Here is a 24,273-nt window from a genome sequence, read left to right on the forward strand (position 1 = left end):
CCAGCACAGAGACACAGGGAGATGATGTTCAAGCAGTCCACATTTATTCCACGAGGGTTTGGCAAGATGGTATAGCCAAATGAGCAGATGTTAAACCCTGTCATGACAGAGAGCTACCTGGTGTGGGTGGGGATGGCAGATTTAACCTGTGCGCAGTGATTACCTCACTACGCACAGGTGCAGCCACTCCTGTTCCTGGGTCCAATTAGCCTGGCCAATTATCTAATTCTTCACCAATTATCCAATTGGCCAGGTCTAATTAGCTTGACCCAGGGCAGGTGTGGCTGCTTAAACCAGCCATCCCCACCCCACATACCCCCAACGCCAAACTGAGGCCAGGGAGAATCACTGGCCGAAGCCTACCCCCCCCCCCCCCCCCCCCCCTGCACTCCCAACAAAGCAAAAGACAAATAAAAATAAACTCTAAACACGCTAAAAAAAAAAGTCAGGGTGGGTGGCCCCGGAACAGTCCAGTACATGCTGTGCCCCTCCTTCTGACGACAAGGCAGCCCTTCTTCCTCCTCCCTCCCGGAGCACAGGAAGTCCTGGGCTGCTCTGCTGGCTGGTGGGGGCGTCACCGGCTTGGGCTGTTCCAGGGGCTGTGGTGGGGAGGCTGGGCTGGTGGGCTGGTGGACTGGCCGTGTGGTGCTGGGGACCAGGAACCCTCGTGGCTGTGGTGGCCGCCAGTCGGCTCTGCTGGCAGGCGGCTGCAGGCTTATCCCCTCATGGGCTCCGGGCAAACCAACCAGGCCAAAACAAAAGAACTAAAAACAACCAAAACGGACGAGAAAGGAAGCAAAACGGCGCGGCCACCGCTCGTGCGCCGCCCGTGGCTGACCCGCCTTCCCGGCCAAGTCCAGCTCACGGCGCGACCACCTCTCGTGCACCGCCCGTCGCTGACCTGCCTTCTCGGCCAGGTGCAGCTCCTCAGCATCCCAGCTGAGGATTGCCTCCTTCCCCTCCCTGGTCATCTTCAGCTCCCCATTTTTGGCCCGGAGGATCCACCCGAAGCCCTGTCGGGAACACCCCAGCCGCCCCTCCTCCAGTGTGCTTCCTGGCTGGCCCTCCTGTGCCTCTTTGCTGTGCCGGAGGAGCCCCACGTTGGGCGCCACTGTGGCAAACACGCCTGCCACAGGCCACCGAAGTGGCTTTCCTTGGGGCCCTCCAGCACAGAGACACAGGGAGATGATGTTCAAGCAGTCCACATTTATTCCACGAGGGTTTGGCAAGATGGTATAGCCAAATGAGCAGATGTTAAACCCTGTCATGACAGAGAGCTACCTGGTGTGGGTGGGGATGGCAGATTTAACCTGTGCGCAGTGATTACCTCACTACGCACAGGTGCAGCCACTCCTGTTCCTGGGTCCAATTAGCCTGGCCAATTATCTAATTCTTCACCAATTATCCAATTGGCCAGGTCTAATTAGCTTGACCCAGGGCAGGTGTGGCTGCTTAAACCAGCCATCCCCACCCCACAGTTATATTGCACTTTTATATTCCTGACAGTGTCACTGATGTTCTTGAACTATGTCACTGTGGATAAGTGTCTGTTAAGAAGACAGTAAGACATTGTGTTAGAGATATTAATGATTAAATTTCTATGTTTTTAAAAAAACATTTTTACAAAAAATGCCATGTCCAAAATTATTCATACCCCTTGAAATTGTCGCAAATTTTTGAGGAAATGCAAGCTTCTATACCATTCCAAATGGTCCTGGTAATTTCTACCATGTTCTAGAGCATTCTAATCAACTATAAATTGAGAACAGCTGATGCAGTTGTTCTTTAGTCAATTTATAGTCAATTGCAAGTCATGGCTAAAACCAAAGAGCTTAGTGAGGACCTCCGGTTGCGCATTGTGGCTGCTCAAGAAGGGGAAAGGTTACAAAGCCATATCCAAGTGTTTTCAAGTGCCAGTGGCCACAGTGCAAATCATCATCAAAAAGTACAAGGAGTTCCACACTGTGAAAAATCTCAAAGGGCATGGTAGGAAGCCAAAAGTGACCCCTGCGCTGGCAAGAACGGTAGTGCGAGAAGCCAAGAAGAATCCAAGGATCACCACTAAGGCCATCCTGAAGAATCTGAGCAATTCTGGTACCAACATCTCAAGGCAGACACTCCAGCCAGATACTGCACAAGGCTGGCCTCCATGGACGCCGACCAAGGAGGACTCCACTTCTCCAAGACAGGCACACAAAAGCTTGCCTAGCCTTCGCAAAAGCTCACCTGGACAAAGAAGAAATCTTTTGGTCACCAATTCTGTGGTCGGATGAGATGAAAATGGAGTTGTTTGGACACAGGGACGTGGCTTTCCTTTGGCGAAAGAAAGGAGAAGCATTCAACCCCAAGAACACCCTCCCCATGGTCAAGCATGGTGGTGGGAATGTAATGCTTTGGGGCTGTTTTTCAGCCAATGGGCCAGGCAACCTTGTCAAAGTAAACGGCATCATGAGAAAAGATTATTACATTAAGATTCTGGAGGAAAACATCAGGCAGTCTGCAGAAAAACTTGGCCTTGGGCAGCACTGGACCTTCCAACAAGACAATGATCCGAAACATACAAAGAGGTCAATAAATGGTTAACAGAAAACAACATCAACGTTTTGGAGTGGCCCAGCCAGACCTGATTCCCATTGAGAATCTGTGGAGGGAACTAAAGACCAGAGTGATGGCAAGGAAGCCTTCCAACCTCAAGGACCTGGAGATCTTCGCAAAAGAGGAGTGGTCCAAAATCCCAGTAGAGACGTGCAAAAAGCTTGTTGGCAATTATAAGAACCGTTTGACTGCTGTGACGGCAAATAAAGGCATTGCCATTGATTACTGAGAAAGGGTATGAATAATTCTGGACATGGAATGTTTTGTCAAAATGTAAAAAAAAAAAAAATGGTAAAATGGACTGCATTTATATAGCACTTTTATCCAAAGCGCTTTACAATTGACGCCTCTCATTCAACAGAGCAGTTAGGGGTTAGGTGTCTTGCTCAGGGACACTTCGACACACCCAGGGCGGGGATCAAACCGTCAACCCTCCAACTGCCACACAACCGCTCTTACCTCTTGAGCTATGTCACCCCACACAATGTTTTACCATCTTTTGTCACCTTCTTATGTCATTTCCAGCCAGAAGAAACCTATTTGTTAAATAAAAATTCAGTATAACTCAAAATATGGCACGAGTATGAATAATTTTGGGCTATGTATATATATATATATATATATATATATACACGTGTGTGTGTGTGTGTGTGTGTGTGTGTGTGTGTGTGTATTGTAACGTGGACCACAGTATGTGGATAACTGACATCCAATATCTCATCCAAAAGTATTGCCATTAATGTGGAGTTGGTCTACCCTTTGCTGCTATAACAACACCCACTCTTGCGGGAAGGCTTTATACCAGATGTTGGAGCACTGCTGCAGGGATTTGCTTCCATTCAACCAGAAGTGCATTAGCGAGGTCAGGCACTGATTGGGCCATTAGGCCTGGCTTGCAGTTGGTTTTCCAATGGACCCCAAAGGTGTTGGATGGAGCTGAGGTCAGGGCTCTGTGCAGGCCAGTCAAGTTCTTCCACACTGTCCTGGACAAAACTATTTCTATATGGACTTCGCTGTGTGCCCGGGGCCATTTTCATTCAGACACAAGAAAGGGGACTCCCCAAACTGTTGGGGAAGCACGACATTGTTAAGAGGCCTAGACAAAACCTTGAAAAACAGCCCCAGGCTAAGGGGTGTATACTTTTGGTCATGTAGTGTATAAGGAATAAACCACAATGATCTGTAGGCCTATATATCAGTTACTTTTATGTTTGTGTATTTTTATCACTGTCAAGCAAAACTCTGGTTAATTGTTCTATTTGCACCATCGTTAAGCAAAAATCTCTGGTCGTTAATTGTACAAAAACAATTATTCTGTCAGGAAAAAATAGTTCCTGCTTGTTTTTATACCATACAAATCATGTAACTTGGCACAATTTTAATATCAATACTTTCAATGGCAGGCCTAGATTTGAATTAATGACTTTTACACAGTACTTTGTAGGCTATCTGTGAGTAACTTCATATGATTGTACGTTGAAGATGTGTTTTTCATCAGACAGCATCTACGTTGCTTGGAGGAACATGTTTCCGCAGTTTGTATTTATTATCCGATTGGATAACTCTTGTGTAACATGACCAATGACCACATAGATACTAAATGAAGTGAAGCAATAACGTTTTTTCTGATTGGTTAGTTCTATCCTCTGGTATGGGTAGTTTCTCCGCAGTTCTGAGATGAGTGAGCGGCCTTGGATTCAGTTTTACAGGAATATAGCTGCGGATAGAGCGTTGTGAAAGAAAAAAAAAATCACTTTTCAGAGATCAGGAGGACCAACATGGCTTCAGGTGGAGAGTAAGTATATCTATTAACCTTGATAAAACATGACAGCATTTCCCCCCTAAGTTTTAGAAAATGATTTAGTAATGATTCGTCGCCGATGAGATTTTACCTCAGCAAACAGGGAGGAACAGAAACAGTCTTGACGTTTTTATCCCAACGTCACGGGGCCAAATGTTCAAGGTGGTAGAGAGCTAGCTGTTCTAACTATCATCATTTGCACCCGAGTCCTTCACTGTAAAAACACGCATCACTTACGAGCAAGGGAGCTATTGTTAACTAGTCTACCCAACCTTAAGTTCAAAATAGCTTGTTAAATAGCTGCTAACTAACCATTTTAGCTATATGAGCACTGTAGAGAAGCGAAGCAAGCGTGCTACCTAGCTACCCCAGATCGTTAGTAGCTAGCTAGCTTAAGCCAAATTGATATCAAGATTCAAAACAGTGGGCACACAAAATGTAGCTATTTGTTGTGCTGCTGTTTCAAATGATTTTGTTGCTAGCTAGCTAGTGTGTACTTAAACATAAGTTGCAACGTTACTGCCTCGCTAAATAACGGCATGTGGTTAGACTAGCTAACGTTAACTTATTCCAGCGAGTCATTCTTTTCAACGAGCAGGCACTGGCCTAACTTTACCGGCACAGGCTAATAAGAAAGACAGTGCTGCGTTAGCTAGCTAACGTTACCTGCCCAGTGTATCAATTTTAGCTTGCTAACTATTGATCTAACCATAGCCAGCTCCTAATGAAAGTCAATGTTATTTTATATGTAGATCTAGCTAGCTAATTTGACTAGCTGGCTAACGTGCGTTCCATTACTAGCTCGCCACGATGCCACATAATCCTAATCAAAATGGAATTTCTTTTACCCCAGTCTGTTAAGGTTAGATTAACCAAAAACGACAGCTACAATGACATGATTGAGAGAATACCTAGCTAGATAATTCGAAATTTAATTGTTAGCCAACGTTCCCATAACAGCTTCCTTGTATATAGTCGAGCTAATTCATGTTAAATTACAGAAGTGTCCAGATTGTGAGTGTTACGGTTTAGACTAAGGATCTCTTGCGGTTTCTTGCTGTGTCATCACATCAGGCCTGCACTCACGAACTTGCAAGTGTGTAGATGTATAGCTAGTTTGTTACAAAGCGGTGACGCTAAGGTTAATTATAGTCTGGCTAACATTAGTTCAACGTTGAGTTCTTGTCTGAACGTTACTTATTATGTTACATACAGACACTTAGTGACAAGTGCTTGCTAGCTAAGTTAGTAACTTGACGCTAGTCGGATAGGCAAGCGACTAGCCATCTGGCTAATTATTTGCTTGCTATCGTTTGATCTAAAGAGCCACGGTTGGCTCACAAACTCATTATTTAGCATTTTGTTCGTCACTTAATGTAGCTTACTTGCTTGCTAGTTACACTACCTGGCCAAAAGTATGTGGACACCCCTTCTAATTAGTTGGTTCGGCTATTTCAGCCACACCTATTTCTAACAGGTGCGTAAAACAAAACATACAGCCATTAAATTTTCATAGACAAACAGTGGCAGTAGAATGGGTTGCACTGAAGAGCTCTGTGACTTTCAACGTGGCACTGTCATAGGATGCCACCTTTTCAACAATCCAGTTTGTCAAATTTCTACCCTGCTAGAGCTGCCCTGGTCAAATCAAAGTGATGTTATTGTGACGTGGAAACGTCTAGGAGCAACAACAGCTCAGCCATGAAGCAGTAGGCTTCAGAACAGAAGGGCACAGAACAGGACCACCAAGTGCTGAAGTGTGTAGCACGTAATAGTTGTCTGAGTGTTGCAGCGCTCACTACCGAATTCCTGACTACCTCTGGAAGCAACGCCAGCACAAGAACTGTTTGTCTGGAGCTTCATGAAATGGGTTTCCTTGGCTGAGCAGCTGCATACAAGCCTAAGATCACCATGCATGATGCCATGCGTTAGCTGGAGTGCTGTAAAGCACACCGCCATTGGATTCTGGAGCAGTGGAAACACATTCTCTGGAGTTATGAATCACGCTTCACTATCGGGCAGTCTGACGGACGAATCTGGGTTTGCCGAATGCATAGTGCCAACTGTAAAGTTTGGTAGATGAGGAATAATGGTCTAGGCCTGTTTTTCATGGATTGCGCTTGGCCCCTTACAGTGAAGGGAAATCATAATGCTCCAGCATACAATGATGTTCTAGACAATTGTGTGCTTCCACCTTTGTGGAAACAGTTTGGGGAAGGCCTTTCCTGTTTCAGAATGACAATGCCCCTGTGCACAAAGCAAGGTCCATAAAAAAATGGTTTGTCGAGTTTGATGTGGAATAACTGGACTGGCCTTCACAGAGCCCTGACCTCAGTAGTGTCTCTTAAAATATAACATAATAGGGTTTTTTGTTTCCCATGTTGAATATTTATATGCAGGACTCTATGCTAACATTTTCCTAGAGGAGAACATTTGTTCCTAAGTTTAAAAAATTAGGAGCACACTAATGTATCCCACTTAGATGTGCTACTAAATTATTTTTTCAGATAGCACATATCAATTTTAAGGAGCATATGCTCCTAAAATGGGAGCACTGTAGAGCCCTGATACGATGAGCCTACACCAATATGCATTTGAACTAGGCTATGTACAGTGCAGTCTAAGTATTTGGACTGTGACACAATTGTTGTTGTAGCTCTGTACTACAGTACATCAGATTTGGAATGAAACAATGAATATACATATAAAATGCAGACTGTCAGCTGTAATTTGCGGGTATTTGGATCTATCTATCTATCTATATTGGGTGACCCATGTAGGAATTGAAGCCATTTATATTCGTAGTCCCCCCGTTTTGGGGTATTGAAAATAACTGGACAATTGGCCACTCAGCTGTTTCTTGGCCAGCTGTTTGCTTTGGCAGAGAAACAGCTTATGCACATGAAAGCTAACAAAAGGTCTAGAGTTCATTTGAGGTGCTGCATTTGCATTTGTAGCCAGTTGTTGTCTCACAATGTGCGGACCACAGAAGTGACAGTATCAGTGATGCAAGCCCTCATGGGGTGGAAAAAGCATAATCAATCAATGAGTGACATAGCCAAAACATTGGGTGTCAAAAGTCAACCGTTTGGTACATTAAGGAGCCGGATCGCACTGGTGAGCTCAGCGCTAGCAATAACCTGACAGACCATGGAAGACCACTGTAGTTGATGACCCAAGAATACTTTCAGTTGTGAAGAAAAACCCTTTTTCAACTGAGGAACCGATCAGGAACACTCTCCAGCATGTCGGCATACATGTGTCAAAGACTGAAATGAAAAGTTGATCACATCCAGGTAACCTGAAGTGAGCCCACATAACATGAAGGGGTCACTGCAAGATTCAAATCACTGGTAAGCCTCAAGGACAGAACAGCCAGAGGAGAGTGCTAAAAAGTATATTATGAAAAACTGGAAACTGGCATTCTGGAACAGAGTATTTTGGAATATTAACCTGCCCCAAAGTGATGGAAAGAGAAAAGTGAGGAGGAGGAACGTAACTGCTCATGATCCAAAGCATAACCCCTCGACTGTGAAACATGGTGGAGGTATTGTTATGGCCTGGCCATGTATGACTGCCTCTGGAACTGACGCACTTGTTTTTATTGATGATGTGACTTCTTATAGCAGCAGGATGAATTCTGACGTGTACAGAAACATTGCTCAGATGACGACTCCCACCTCTTGCACAGTGAATTTCAGCTTCTTCCTCCTGGATGAAGGTTTATAGTCCCAAAGTGCAGAACAAAGTGGTATAAAAATAGCTATGTTCCAGCAGCCGTCACTCAGATGAACAAGTCGTAGCAACATTGCACAGATGATATAGAAGCAAGGTTTTATCTATTTATTTTATTTATTTTATCTTTAGTTTTAGTGGTTTTAGTAATGATTGGAATCTTGAGTACTTTTATTTATTTTATTTATTGTATTATGTTTGTCTACTGTCTGTGTTGTTTTCAAATTGTGTCAAGATGGATGAATCTACTGCAGACCCAATCTACCTACGGGTACAAATAAAGTAACCTGAACCTGAACTAGATCCAGCTGAATTCCTCAAACCTCATTGGATGGAGATTCACTTTGCAGCAGTACAATGACCCCAAACACACTGCTAAAGCAACCAAGGAGCTTTTCAGGGCCCAAAAGTGGAATGTTTTTGACTGGCCAGTCAGTCACCCGACCTGAATCAAACTGAACATGGATTTCAGTTTCTGAAGACAAGACTGAAGGCAAAAATTCCCTGAATCAAACAGGAACTGAAGATGGACTATGTATGAAAGGGGCTTTAATTCCCTCATGGATGACTGAATATGGATACACCCTTAAATTAAAGCTGACAGTCTGCACCAATATGCTGGAGTACAGTGCCAAAACAACAAATATTGTCACTGTCAAAAACTTGCGGGCTGCTTCGTGTGTGGCAATATATGCTGTCTAAATAATTAAATTACTGAACAGAGAAATTGCATTTGCTTAAGCGTGTAATAATGCAAGATTATATTACAAATGCTGAATCATATAATTTATTTGATTGGATTTAGAATAATAAAGGGTAAGAGCTTCTCATAAATGACAATTGTAAAGAAGAATGAATGTCATTTTTTTTCACAGACAGAAAAATGATGACCTGTCTACTGCAATTTTAAAACAAAAGAATAGACCCAACAGGTTGATTGTGGATGAATCCATAAATGAAGATAATAGTGTGGTCTCTCTTTCTCAGGTATGTTTTTGACTTCATTTTTATACTTGATTTTTGGTTTTCTACAATAACATCATACCAGTTTATTTATATGGCTGGGTATCATTAAGAATTTACTCATACTTTTGTGTCCCAGTTCTACTTAATGATACAAATATCTTACTGTTACCAATACCAATATGTCACCGTAAAGATACATTTTAATGTCCAGCACTGTTTTCACATCTGATTTTTACATTGCGGTTAGGCAGAGCAAACTTTATTCATTTACATTATAAGATAATGGAATGCTGACATACCATTTAAAATGTATGAGCAATCCTTGTATGTATACTTCTCCCTTTGATAATTTCTGCCTCGTCGTATTCTGTTCTGAAGCTTTGGCCACAGTAGCCGATAAAGGGGCAGCATTCCGCTCATGCGCACGGTTGTGAGCTGATTTCAGCACGGGCATCCATTTGGCAACGCATGCGCCCCGTTGAATTCGACCCGCGTTGGTTTTTAAAGGGATCGCCCTCGTCCTTTTCCCCTTTCTGCTCCGCTCGGCAGGCCAAGATGGACGAGCTGCAGCTCTTCAGAGGAGACACGGTGCTGATGAAGGGGAAGAAGAGGAGGGAGACGGTGTGCATCGTGCTCTCCGACGACACCTGCTCCGACGAGAAAGTGCGCATGAACAGGGTTGTCCGCAACAACCTGCGGGTGCGTCTGGGAGACGTCATCAGGTGAGCTGTGTAGTGGTAGTATGGCAGTATTTCGCTCTCAGCATCGCATGCGCACTTAGATACCAGTGCTTTATTGTTTGACTATGATGCCAGTAAACTGAAATATTTACATTTTTATACTCCTCTTCAATGAAAATAAATAGTGTAGTTTCCTTATTCCTTTGATCTGCACAGCCATTTCCTACTTAATATCTGAAATGAGTGGTATTTATTTCTTTCCAAAGGGTATGCTCTTTGTAGCTGTCGTGAGCGTGTACTTACAGCCTACCTGAAAAAGGAGGCTCTGAATGGTTGTTAAGTTTTAGTTAGAGTAAGGTTGCTGTTAGCACAAACCGCCTATATCACCAATTAAAGAAGCTGGACAAATCTTTGAATCTATATCCTCATGTGAACTGACAAAAACACCAAGTGCTTTATCTTCTGAATGTAGGTTACGAGTGAAAGTGTATTTTAAACTTCAATAAAAAAATGTGATGATGGTGACATTTTGTTTTTGTATAGCATTCAGCCATGTCCGGATGTGAAGTATGGGAAGCGCATTCATGTTCTTCCCATTGATGACACAGTGGAGGGCATCACAGGGAACCTGTTTGAGGTTTATCTCAAGCCATATTTCCTGGAAGCCTACAGGCCTATAAGGAAAGGTAAATGTGAGCAACAACCATGTGTACCGTGAACCCATTTATTTTCTCAGGATAGTAGTGATCATTTTTAGTTTTCTGGTACGGTTGTCCCCCACAATGGAATTCAGTCAGTTTATTTTTCAAATGTTCACTTCCTCCAGATTAATTTTCATCTTGAAATTTAATGAGATCATATCCTGATTTATTTTACTGCCGAAAGGTTGGGGGAAGTTCAAAATTAGTTGTGAAATGGTCGTGATTTATTTCAGTGGTTCTGAGAGATCATGTTTTTGAAGATGAAAGTCCCATTGCTTCTCTCTTTGCAGGAGATATTTTCCTGGTCAGAGGAGGGATGCGAGCTGTTGAATTCAAAGTGGTGGAGACGGACCCCAACCCCTACTGTATAGTGGCTCCAGACACAGTTATCCACTGTGAGGGAGAGCCCATAAAACGTGAGGTAGGTCAGAGCTGCAGACGTGATTACACTAGCTTGGATTCAGCTTTTCCTCAATATGGCCATTAACTCAATTACTACTACTCAACTCAACTAGGGAGGCATAGTAGAATTTGATTTTGTGATTGATGTTGCTCATTACCTTACAGTAAACTTTATTTCCTAAAATGTACAGATGTAAAATAAATTCAGGTCCAGTAACACTAGAATGCTGATTGACGACGATTCAGTTGTTGCCAGCAAGACACAAATGAAGTGGAATTTGAATATCACCATAGTAATCTCACTGACGTTAAATGGGAAAACGAAAGTGCTTATAAAGTCGGAGTTGTACTTTTCTTTAATTTAAAAAGTTGAATCCTAAAATTGTTGCTTGCTCTTCAAGTTTACTGTCCTGAGGCTCCATTTATTTTTTTATGTACTGGTTGTTCAAATTTTACCGGCTAAACGAGTCATGTTTTTATTGAAACTCATTACAATTTTTAGTTCATTACAAATTCGAAGTACTGTGGTCTCAGAATTACTGAAAACAATGTTATTGAAAGGTAAATGTATTTTATTAAATAGATGGAGGAGACTTGCAGAATAGAATTAGCGAGAGCTACAAAACGTAGTGTAATCATACAAGGGTTGAAGAAATTGTGTCCTTCAGCACTGTGCTTTTTCTTTAGCTTTCTGTGCTTACCAACAAGACCCAGATATAAATTTCACTTGAAGCTGCTCTTAACTGCTCCTCTGATAAAAGGCACCTCTTTTTAAGTGGCTTTGCTGAGGTGTCTTTGAATTGTAATGAAAGCAAAACTGAACTAAAGTACAAAAAAGAAGATGCTGTCACTAACACACTTTGCTGTTTCCAGGATGAAGAGGAGTCACTGAATGAGGTTGGCTATGATGATATTGGAGGAGTTAGGAAGCAGCTGGCCCAAATCAAAGAGATGGTGGAGCTACCCCTGAGACACCCGGCTCTGTTCAAAGCCATTGGTGTGAAGGTGAGAGAAGCTCTGTCATTTTTGAAGTTGTTCAAAATTAATGCTAATAAATAAGCCAAAAACATTCAATTAAATCATTGTAATATAAATGAGAAAAATCCGAAATATTTTGTGTTTAACGGTTACATTTTCGTTGTCAATTTCTGTGCCCAGCCCCCACGTGGCATCCTGCTGTATGGACCTCCTGGAACAGGAAAGACGTTGATTGCTCGTGCTGTTGCAAATGAAACTGGAGCGTTTTTCTTCCTCATCAATGGTAAGAGAGTGTATGCAACATCATTCTAATTTCATGTCATTGCTTAATTGCACCAGAAATATTTAGTTGAAGGCTTGGAAGTGTACAGTCGTCAAGGGGAAGTCTGTAGGTGTACGCAACATTGGCATTGTGAATATTATACATCTTTTTTGAAAAGACATTCACAAGTAAAACAGTTGTTCGAGCAACCATTTAAGAAAAACAGTTGATGGTGTGCTTGTATTTCCTTTTAGTCTTTGTTAATGGATTGTGGGTATGAATACATTTGGAGACCACTCCCGTTAAATGGTTGTAATTAAGAGCATTTAAACTATTGTGGTCTTCATTTGGTGAAAGTGAGCCTTAGGCTTTTGTTTAATTCTTATTAATTTGCTTTTCAGGCCCTGAAATTATGAGTAAACTTGCTGGAGAGTCAGAAAGCAATCTGAGAAAAGCCTTTGAAGAAGCTGAAAAGAATGCTCCAGCCATTATCTTTATTGATGAGCTTGATGCCATTGCACCAAAAAGAGAAAAGGTAAAGCTGACACACCTTTATAACCATCTAGAAGATTGTCAGGTGTTTATATGGGAAACTGGGCCGTGTACAGTATTTTTCATTTGAATATCAGTGAAGTTCAATTAATTGACGTTGTTTTCAGAAGTGGGTTAAACGGCTCACGTGGAACTGGATGTATTCTGAACTAAGTCAGCCGAAGGCCAATTCACCCTGGGTGAATGAGCAGACTTTTTATTTATTTTTTTACATCGATCTGAAAAGGAAAAGACCGTAAGCACACACTGTAAAATCCAAGGGTGAAGGAAAAAAACAATCAAGAAGAGGAAATTGCACGGGCTTGAATATTGTTTAAATGCCCCTAGTGCTTTATTTACAGGGCGTCCGTATATCAGTTTTGTTCAGTGGTGTAACTGATCTTATACTACCAAGTCTGTCGTTCTTGCTGTGCAAGTAAGCTTAAATGGCTTTAAATACACGGAAAACATGCAGGCTACAAATTCCATTAAACAAATTCCATCGTACAGGATTCGAACACCCCCCACCCTCCACCAGCCACCCAACCAATGGGACAATAACACTTATTTTCTATAAAAACCTCAGTCAGAAGTTTGAGTGATATATTTTCACCGACTCCCGGGATGAATCGATGTTTACACACACACGTTCATGCGCGCATGCACGCCTACCGGGGATTGATCATGGAACTGCTGCCTGTGAGGGCACGTGCATGTCAAGTGTGGGTAGGCACATGTAAAATCCCGGGTCACGCGTGCAATGCTTGCGCAATGCTCTCGCTGTGATTTCAGCTTCAGTGTCTTTAATCCAGGAGTACTTCGGCAGAGTCCCGCTGGGTTAGGACTGGACTGAATTTGGACTCTTCAGTTCGAGCCCCGGCTCTTTAACAGCCGCTTGCTCAGACTGTTGTTGAGTGTGAATGAAGGGCTCACGGCAGCGGCTCTGCTTCCCCCAGACTCACGGAGAGGTGGAGAGGCGCATTGTCTCCCAGCTGCTCACGCTCATGGACGGGCTGAAGCAGAGGGCCCATGTGATCGTCATGGCGGCCACAAACAGACCCAACAGCATTGACCCAGCCCTCAGGCGATTCGGTGAGCGGTCTCTCACATCGTCGTTGCAACGATAACTCTGTGATCTGTCTTCATGTGCCTGTGACCACAAGGAGTTCGCTTAAAAAAAGAGTGTCATTTAGATTTTCATATGCTCATTCTCCTCAGTGAAGTAAATTATGCAGTTATGTTCTCCCTCAAATCCATCAGTCAACTCAAAAACGTCCCCAAAAAGTCTCAACAACTGTCGAAATCTGAGCTTGTGCTTTTTCAGTCGTTGTGGGAACGTTGGTCAGGTGTGCTGCCTAAATATCTGCCAGGATCTGAAGGAGGACTGTTTGTGAGGTTGTTTGCTATATCTCTGAATTTGAATCTTGTGTGAGGGGAGCCCTTTATACCTCTCCCTGAAGTTTTGACTTTTGTGCTTTCATTTAATTCTGTAACAGGCAATGTATTTCAGAGTGTGGAATGAATATTTTAGCTGGGTGTCTGTTCTCGTGTAAACCCGTGTCTTTGCTGATCGATGTGTTGACTTTGTGTCAAGGCCGCTTTGACCGGGAGGTGGACATTGGCATTCCAGATGCAACAGGGCGACTGGAAATCCTCCAGATCCACACTAAGAACATGAAACTGGCTGACGATGTCGATCTTGAGCAGGTTTGTCTCTAAAATGTAGTCTCGCAATCCATTTCATTACTCCCATAGCAATATACATGGAGCTTACTTCAACATAAGCCATTCCACTGGCCCTTTCAGCTCCATTACTCAAGCTCAGTTGTTTTCCCAATACCAGGATTTACATGACCCTCATACGGAATGTCACTGTGGTGAATTAGTGGCATTAGTCTGTTCCAGAGAGTGGTAGAATTGAATGTTACATGTAACAGGTCCTATATCATGTGGAGCAGGGGAGTAGACCGTTTGTATTATGTTCTTTAACAGAGCCTCATTCTGGATTTATTCATTTCTGCGTGTGCGCACGTGTGTGTGACTGCAGGTCGCTAACGAGACTCATGGCCACGTGGGAGCAGACCTGGCTGCTCTGTGCTCAGAAGCCGCCCTCCAGGCCATCAGGAAGAAGATGGACCTGATCGACCTGGAGGACGAGACCATCGACGCAGAGGTCATGAACTCCCTGGCCGTCACCATGGATGACTTCAGGGTGAGAACTTCACAGTGTGATGCTGTTGGAACATGACACTGCTAGATTTGTGCCATGCCAGATTTCACCAGTGTAGGTTTGTGAATACGTGCTGTTGACTGCCCAGATGCTGTTTAAAGCCACTTGGCGGGATGTGCTTTAAATTACAGTTGAAAAACCGATTGGTTGACTTCTGTGTTATGCGCTTGATTTAAAGTGGGCCCTGAGCCAGAGCAACCCCTCAGCCCTGCGAGAGACGGTGGTGGAAGTGCCCAATATCACCTGGGAGGATATCGGTGGTCTGGAGGACGTCAAAAGAGAGCTGCAGGAGCTTGTACAGGTAAGTTACACGTGCCCTGGCTACATGGCAGCATTCAGTTCAGCTGTTGAACAGATGAACAGATCAACAGACTGACGTTTGTTTTTTTCAAAAAATAATTCATTATTTTGTTCCCTTCTAGTACCCTGTGGAGCATCCAGACAAATTCCTGAAGTTTGGAATGACCCCTTCCAAGGGAGTGCTGTTCTACGGACCGCCTGGTTGTGGTAAAACACTCTTGGCGAAGGCCATCGCCAATGAGTGTCAGGCCAACTTCATCTCCATCAAAGGCCCAGAGCTGCTCACCATGTGGTTCGGAGAGTCTGAAGCCAACGTCCGGGAAATTTTTGACAAGGTGATTAGTCGACATACATACATACATACACTCCTGGGCAAAAAAATGGGCCAAGCCCAAAAATTAAGCTTTTAATGGTCTTAACAACAAATCATTGGTTAGAAAATTAGCAAAAATTAAACAAATGCACTCCTGAGATCTCCTGTGCCACCATTTGCTTGTTTACTTTTGCTGAAGTGAACTGTTTGGGGAAAAGCTAGAAACAGGGAAATTCACTTATACAGTAGACAAATTAACATAATGTCAAGTAAAGAGTCATGTTTTGTATTTGGTTGCATATCATTTGCATATAATTTGCATGCCATGACTTCCTGATGTCTGTGACCTGTCAACATCATCAGAGTCTGGATATCTTATTTTCAGGATGTCCTACAAGCGATACAAAAACTCTTTGCATTTGAATGGATCTCTATGGGAATTGGGGGGTGGGACTAGATTTAGCTGTAAATTATGCTGATACAGTATGGAACACATTTGTTGGCTAAATGGCTTTAAGTCATCAAGAGTCCAAAGTATCAAATGAGCCTCAAACCACCATGCTGCTGCCAGATATGCAGTAGATACTACAAGCATTGTTTCTCCTGATTAATTTTCCTGTTGACCTCAATTGAAAAAATATTGATTTAATGGTGAGCAGCAAGCCCACCATTAAATCTGTCAATGCGTCGAAACACTCAAGGGGTGTTTTCTATGCGCTGATTGGGATGTGCTTTTTAGTGAGCCGACCCTAGACGATGCCACAGAGGTTATTACAGATTACATCACATTCTGTGTTGACACTGTAATTCCCAAAAAGACAAAGGTGTTCCCAAAACAATAAACCGTACATAACAAAGGAGAGAGTGATCCAGAGCTTTGTACAGTGGTGCAATGAGCATTTCCTTATCCTTAACACCAAGAAAACAGAGGAAATGGTGTTTGACCCCAAGACTACGGGTGATCACTCGCCTGTGATCATACATGACCAGAGCATTGCACAGATCAGCTCATATAGGTATTTAGGAGTACATATAGATAACAAACTGACATGGAGCGTCCACATAGAGAGCATCTGTTCTAAGGTATAACAGCGCCTGTATTTGCTCCGTAGGCTAAGAGTCTTTGGTATGAGTCAGAAAGTGTTGCTCCTCTTCTATCATGCTTTAAAGCTTAGATGCTGGAAACCTGTCATCCCTGTCAGCTGGTCTGAAGAAAGACTTTGCTAACAGCTTTGTGTATTACTTTTTTGTTTGTCATTTTGTATGTGTTTGGAATTAGAAACCATCTTGAAATTATACATTATGGGACAGTGTAGATAAATTGTAGCTATTACTGTTACATAATGTATACTGTTACACAAGATATATTATGTAACACATCCTCTTATATAAGGTAATCCAAGAAATAGAATTTTCTTCCCGTATGCTGTGTACGGTAGTCACTCTGCGGTATAATAGTTCACTAAACCTACAATAAAGTGTGTTCACTGTTTTTAGGTCATGGTTTTGGTGTATGTATTGGCTTAAGTTACTTGGAACAGAATATAAATGGAATTGTTTCGTTTTGGAGAACATTTTTAAAATGAATGCTTTCACTTGCCTGGATCATAAACTAGAAGCAATGTATATACAGAAATGCATATACAGCTAACAACAAGGTGTCATTTGCACATCCTCAGGCATTCTTTTTCACTGTATCAAAAACATGGAATCGTGAAATCACCATATTGTTTCAAATTGAGTCGTGAAGTTTGTCAATCGTTACACCCCTATATATGTATATATATATATATATATATATATATATACACTACACCCAGAACCACCTGCTTGTTGTGCGCATTGCATAGAAAACTGCTTCCTCGTAAGATCCAGAACAAGATCTTCCAAAAAATGTGTGCTTGTCTCCTGTGTGTGTAGATACATACAGCACACACACACGCACGCAGGAGACAATGAAACATTTTTTGGAAGATCTGGTTCTGGATCTTGTAGGAAAGAGAACTCCGCGCAGTGCATAGAATAGCCCAGAGCACACTATTTTCATGTTCCTATGACTGCAGTAGAACCGAAGTTGACATTACGACCCCTGCTGTACTGTCCACAGGCCCGTCAGGCTGCCCCGTGCGTGCTGTTCTTCGACGAGCTGGACTCCATCGCCAAGGCTCGCGGCGGTAACGTTGGGGACGGAGGCGGAGCCGCTGACCGGGTCATCAACCAGATCCTGACCGAGATGGACGGCATGTCCAGCAAGAAGAACGTCTTCATCATCGGGGCCACCAACAGGCCTGACATCATCGACCCCGCCATCCTGCGACCCGGACGCCTGGACCAGCTCATCTACATCCCGCTGCCTGACGAGAAGTCCCGAATCGCCATCCTGAAGGCCAACCTCAGGAAGTCTCCCATCGCTAAGGCAAGAACTTGTCTCTCCTGCCATCAGCAGCCTATGGTCATAAACACTGACTAATATTCAGTGGTGTATTCCTGATCAGTGGTCTATGGGTTGACATTTATGTTCATATGATACCTTTGTGTGTGCGTGGCCCCAATGATACTTTTATAAGAGGCTAAATGATGTGTCCTATTTGTGTAATTTAGGATGTGGACGTGGATTTCCTGGCTAAGATGACCAATGGCTTCTCCGGAGCTGACTTGACAGAGATCTGCCAGCGCGCCTGCAAGCTGGCCATCAGAGAGTGCATCGAGAACGAGATCAGACGGGAGCGAGAGAGGCAGACCAATCCCTCTGCAATGGTAAAACTTTGGTTTTAATATTCAACGACTTTGGAAAAAGCCCAAATATCGGGATTGCGATTAGAGGTTTTCCTGCCAGTTTCATTTCCAGGGACATCTGCCCTTGCGTATGTGCGAGTAATAAACAAACGTGGGGCTGCTAGTTGACTCATCCGTTACAGCGCTCTTCTCCTTCTAGTTCCAGTGCATGGACGAGCTCCATTAGCAATTCTGGAGAACTCCAGCACCGGCCGTGGCTAGCAGCCCCGCGGAGCGAAGCAACATTGGCAGTGGCGTCGTCCACCGTTAGGGAGGATTCAGTCGGCACGTGCCTGCCTGCTATCCAAAATCCATAGCCAGGGGTCCAATGATATAGGATAAGGCGATTTAAAATTGGGATAAAAGGGGGAAACGGGAAAAAAAAAAAAGAATGAACAAACAAATTTAACGTTCTCTCTCTTCCATGCAGGAGGTCGAAGAGGATGATCCTGTTCCCGAAATCCGGAAAGACCACTTTGAGGAGGCCATGCGCTTTGCCCGCCGCTCTGTCAGCGACAACGATATCCGCAAATACGAAATGTTCGCACAGACACTGCAACAGAGCCGAGGGTTCGGCAGCTTCAGGTATGTGGGTGCCTTGAGCTTGCATAAATCCGCTCCGTTTTACTGTTGTGTTTAAGCAATGGAGTTTGAAAGGGTTATGACTCAGCAGTTAGGGCAACTGACTGTTTGTTGCCAGTAGGTGTGCGCTAGGCATAGCCTTGTCTCGGGAAATGAGGCTTCTTCTGGTGGCAGAACAAATCTTAATTTGAGTGCCTGTGCCAGCTGGTGAATTGTAGAGTGAGACATCGATGGCTAGCTGCATGGATTGGGGGGGGACACGTAGACAGTGTGCACCCTCCCAAATTGATGGACGACATCAGGCTGATAGCACTGGCCACTCAGGCAGAATTAAAATAGGGAATTATAAGTGAAACAATAATAGGCAGATGTTCTTTACAGAATCTGAAAAAACCACTGAATGATTCAAAAAAGCTAAGGATGGCCTGGTTTAAATAACTGGTCAGTCTATCCTACTAAGTTGAAGCAGAAACTAGTGATACACAATGGAATTACAGCACAGGGTCTGGGGAACACTGCAAGAGACTCACGTTTTGATCAGCACTTGAGAATTATCTTGTTTTAACAAGAGTACCTTCAGATTGGTAATTGATGGCGATTGAAATATAAGAAGAACTGCCAATGTAACTTGCAATTCAACCCTTGCCGTCTCCTCTTCCTCTCAGATTCCCCACCAGTAGCCAGAGTGGTGCTGGACCAAGCCAGGGATCAGCAGGGGGCAGCGGTGGCAACGTCTTCAACGAGGACAATGATGACGACCTCTATGGTTAAACTTGACCACACGTTGGACCAAAATAATCCATCCAACCAGGCCATGTTGTACAAACATATGAAAATTCCACATTTCTAAGACTATATACTTCTTAATGTTAATTTTTAAAAAACATCTCTCTCTCTGCCTCTACAAATGTCAGAGAAAGCATGTAGCCGCTCATATTTGATCTGGTTTGAGAGAAACATTATTCCAGAGCCTGTTATTAGATGGAAGGGGGTGGGTGGGGAACATTCTCTGTAGAGGGGCTTTATGCTCAACTTTATAATTCACAACCTTACAATTTGAGCCGCTGTAAGTCATGGTTACTATGTTAGTCTGTAAGGGAAAAAGGAAAATTGCTAATGGCGTCATTTTTTATGAACGTAGCATATAATGTATTAGAAGTTTGAAAAATGTTTGTTAAAAATAAAACCTTATGGAACGGAAAACAATAAATTAACTGGTGATGGTGCCTGTCAAATGCTCGTGTGATGCTGGTGGCTTCCTGAAATGCTATTCTTTCTTTTTTTTTTAAGGAGAGCAGACCGCATAACCTCCTTTCCTCTATATATATATATATATATATTTTATTTTTTATTTTAACTTTGCGATTTCATTCAGATATTACAGTCACGCCATTGCACACGTAGTGCAGCCTCACTCCCATCACTGTGGAATAGTCTGCCATTAACCTTGACAAGCTAGGGTCTTGCATATTCGATTAATATTATGCACATATAAAAATAATTTATGAAGAATGTTGTGATTTGTAATATCAATGGTTTATTTGAACTGGTTTGTTTTATAGCTGGAAATTGGTAAAGGATTAACAGAATTTTGATTTAGTTGGCTTGTAAGCTTTTTCTTTATCTTTATCAGAAAAGAAATGCATCGAATGTCAGCACATTTGTTAATCATTTTTACAGTGCATAGACTCATTCCATTTGCTGTCCCTTGATGATGCACAAATACAGTGCAGTTATATTAAAAAACAAAATCAAATGTCAAATTATCCTAAAGTAAAAAATACTTGACAGTGTTTTTTTTTTTGGCTAAAATTTTTTATTATACACAGACATGTTGTAGGATACAGTTTACAATTAAGTATTTTATTTAAAAATAATCAAAACCACAACTAAGTACGTGTTATAAGAACATTCATTTAAAAAACAAAATCGTGAGCATAAATCAAATGTAGAGACGTCATCTTAGAAAATGTGTGAAACCGAAAATACCTAAAAAAAAAAAACGGTCTGTGCACACAAAAGGTGTTTATAATAACAAACAAAAGTTGAAGGGCTTTGGTGCAACTTTTTCTTAACTGGGGAAAAATGTATAACATGAACATAATGTTTTAGAATTACTGTGAAAAGTGGCTAAGGCGACAGTCTCATAATCAATTTAATAACAGCCAGTGACAGGTATATTACAGTGGCGTGACATTTGAAATTATATTGTGGGCAAAATCATAACATTTTTTTCCATTTGTGACATTCTGATGTGAAGTGCGTAGGGAAAAGTAATAAAAAGCTTCTTTTTTTTTAAAATGCACATCAAACCCAATATTGTTTGGTGGTGACGGTGGGCATGTGATGCAGGTGTTTGGGTACATGGTTCTGTCTCACATAACTTGGATCATAGTAGTCCCACTCAAGGCCTGACCCTAAGAATGCATTGGAAAGGCCATCACTGTCAGACGAGAGGATCCGCAGGGAAACACCTAGAAGTGAACATAATTCCCAGACGGGCACATTTATTGTCAGCATGATGAACCTCAAGCCTTCACACCTTACCTATTAAAGAAAATGTACACTATATGACCAAAAGTATCTTGATACTCTTTTTGTCTGGGCCTGTTTTCATGGTTTGGCTAGGCCCCTTAAGACAAATCTTAATGCAATGACATTCTAGACGATTGTGTGCTTCCAACTGCGTGGGAACAATTTAGGGAAGCCCCTTTCCTGTTTCAGCATGACAATGCTCTCTGACATATAGCGAGGTCCATACAGAAATGTTTCTTTCTAGATTGGTGTGGAAGAACATGACTGACTTGCAATGAGCCCTGATCTCAACCCCATCCAACACCTTTGGGATCAACTGGAAAGCCAGCTGCGAGCCAGGCGTAATCGCCCAATCAGTGCACAACCTCACTGTTCTGTCTAAATGGAAGCAAATCCCTGCAGCAATGCTCCAACATCCAGCATATAAGCTTTTGCAGAAGAGTGGAGGTTGTTATAGCAGCTAAGGGTGGGTCAACTGCATATTGATGCCCACAATTTTGGATGAGATGTTGGATGCCAGGTGTCCACATACTTTAGGCCATAGAGTGTATTTTCAGCCATTTTGTAAGTAGGCAATTTTTCTAGAACCTACCTGCGCTGGCTCCGAAGTCACTGTCTAAGCCAGGACCCACGATGGAGGAGTTGGCAGACGCAATAAAGCACAGGCTCTCTGGGGGAATACTGCTGGCATACTCGTACTCCAGCTTCGAGTCAACATGGTTAACACTCGTGTTTTTAATTTCATTCAGCAACTCCATAGTGCTGCTCCGACGCATGGTCCCTGAGGTGTCCTGTGTCATACCCGTCAAATTTAAAAACACATTTAGATGTTACCGATAAATTATAAATTGACAAATTTAACTAGAGACTATGTTTGTCGTCTACTCACCCCTAAAGTCGGCGCACTCAGCTCCGGGGAATTTGGGGGCACTCTGTTAGGACGATCTGCCTCTGAATCGCTGGACTGCAGTAAGACAGGTGCACTTCTCCGCCAGTCCAGCGCGCTCTTTGCGTACATGCATGTCCTACGGGGCAGGTCGGCTCTCGAGGTCGAGCCAGTTGTAGACATCGTGGCTAGTATTGTGCTTGGTGCCTTCAAATACTCAGATCCTCCTCGTCTAGTTCCATCTGGCACCATGACCCTGAATCTCTGAGCCGTGGCCGCCCGCTCTTTGGAAGAGGTGAGGGATGAAGTCACGGGGTGCGCTAACATTGGCTCTGAAACCGATATAAAGTTTCTTTTCCCATTTTTGTTCGAGAATGAAGGCATCGAGATTCTTGTAATTCTCTGTTCTGTTGATAACGTTGATTGTAAAAGCGTGCTTTCGGGGCTCAAACGTCGCCTACCCCTCTTTCTCTTCGCAAAAAGGAATAATTTGTATCCCAGTATCACGCAGTTCAATAAGAGGAGAAGAACCACGCATGGTATTAGTAAGAGTATCAACAGAGTTAAACTTGAAATAGGCAAACCTTCGGTCAAAGCGGAGGGCGTTACAGATGGACCAGTTTGCGACATTGCATTTCAAATTTACTGTTAGTCTAACGTTAGGCCCAGTATTTTACCAGATGATTAAAGTATTCAGATATTGCGGTGGCATTAAAACAAAATGCAAAAATTCCGATTCTTGTCGTTAAACACAGGTGCGCAATGTCTCCACCAAAGGTCAGACAGACAGGTCGCTTCAAACCGCACAATTCTGTCACGGCTGCAATACTCAGTTGGGCGTCTGGCTGGATTTCCAAACGGGCTTTTGCACAAACACAAGGTATGTGAACTTAAAAAAGCCATGTTTTATGAATTGTAGCCTAGTAAAATTTAAACGACTGCTATAATGCCGTATTTTGTAAAGCTAGCTATGCCTATGTAAATTGTTTCCTAAGCTTGATACGTGCAATGGCGGAAAGCCGCTCGGAGTAAAGTCGCCCGAAAAAACCTGCGAAAAAAAAGAATATAATGCTGTAGATAATATAGGCTACCGTAGCATCTTTGAGAAATTTGGTAATCAGTTTTAAATTGATCCTCGGCTTGTTGATACGCCCTTGAAATAAGAATTACAAGTAGGTAACAACATATACGATTGGCTATTTCTCACGTGCCAGAGGCATGGCATGGAACTCAGTGGAACAATACGTCTGCGTTTCTCCCCCCTCCGCACCCTCCACCTTGAGCCATCTGCTTATCTATGAACTCTGAGCACTTTTCATCATGATGACTATAAAAAATGTAACTTTACTTTAAAGATAGTCTATCTGCTCCCCACAACCTTCCTGTTGGGCATCTCATCACATTAAAAACTTTCTTACATTTCTCGACTATTTTACTCCCATGATTTTTCCATGTTAATTTGGAATCTAAGTAAATACCCGAGAAACAAATGACCTGCATTCTTCCCAACTGATCCCCATACATCTTATGACCAGTATTTGCTCCAGTCTTTTTCTTGGTGAAAAGTTCTTAAAGCCCCAATTGATTCCCCATCTCTCCACCTCAATAATTCCTTTTTGCACTATTCTAACCACATAAGGAATTTTCTTACCTCTCTTCCACAATGCCCCATCATCTGAAAAAATTAACTCGTATATGTATTCCTGAAAAATGTAATTTATCATAATGGAGAATTGTAAAGGACTGATAACACTACCTTGGGGTGTCCCATTTTCTACTGTACTTGGTGGATATCTCTGACCCTATTCTAACTTGGTTCTACCAAAAGGAAAGTCTTTGACTTAAGGATGGAGGCAGTCTGAAGGTCTGAAGGATAGATCTGGGTTTGGCGAATGCCAGGAGAATACTACCTGCCCAAATGCATAGTGCCAATTGTAAAGTTTAGTGGAGGAGGAATAATAGTCTGGGGATGTATTTCATAGTTTGGACTAGGCCCCTTGG

The 24,273-nt window shown here is 42.8% G+C and overlaps 2 protein-coding genes across 2 annotated transcripts; one reads left to right on the forward strand and one right to left on the reverse strand.

Moving 5' to 3' along the window:
- The first annotated feature begins 4,229 nt into the window (after positions 1–4,229).
- Positions 4,230–20,086, forward strand: LOC135238955 (transitional endoplasmic reticulum ATPase-like). The gene is made up of 17 exons (XM_064307164.1): positions 4,230–4,390; positions 9,007–9,118; positions 9,647–9,819; positions 10,321–10,463; positions 10,769–10,899; positions 11,754–11,885; positions 12,039–12,141; positions 12,522–12,655; positions 13,608–13,743; positions 14,246–14,358; positions 14,699–14,863; positions 15,060–15,182; positions 15,304–15,516; positions 17,602–17,910; positions 18,096–18,251; positions 18,700–18,854; positions 19,517–20,086. Exons 1-17 carry the CDS (start codon positions 4,374–4,376, stop codon positions 19,620–19,622), a joined length of 2,421 nt encoding a protein of 806 aa, XP_064163234.1. The 5' UTR covers positions 4,230–4,373; the 3' UTR covers positions 19,623–20,086.
- Positions 20,087–20,644: 558 nt separating this feature from the next.
- Positions 20,645–23,526, reverse strand: hwa (huluwa). The gene is made up of 3 exons (XM_064307165.1): positions 22,276–23,526; positions 21,979–22,177; positions 20,645–21,325 (listed from the first exon to the last, which is right to left on the reverse strand). Exons 1-3 carry the CDS (start codon positions 22,900–22,902, stop codon positions 21,159–21,161), a joined length of 993 nt encoding a protein of 330 aa, XP_064163235.1. The 5' UTR covers positions 22,903–23,526; the 3' UTR covers positions 20,645–21,158.
- Between the last annotated feature and the right edge of the window lie 747 nt (positions 23,527–24,273).

Source organism: Anguilla rostrata, chromosome 14 (assembly GCF_018555375.3).
Source record: "Anguilla rostrata isolate EN2019 chromosome 14, ASM1855537v3, whole genome shotgun sequence".
Lineage (NCBI taxonomy): Eukaryota > Metazoa > Chordata > Actinopteri > Anguilliformes > Anguillidae > Anguilla > Anguilla rostrata.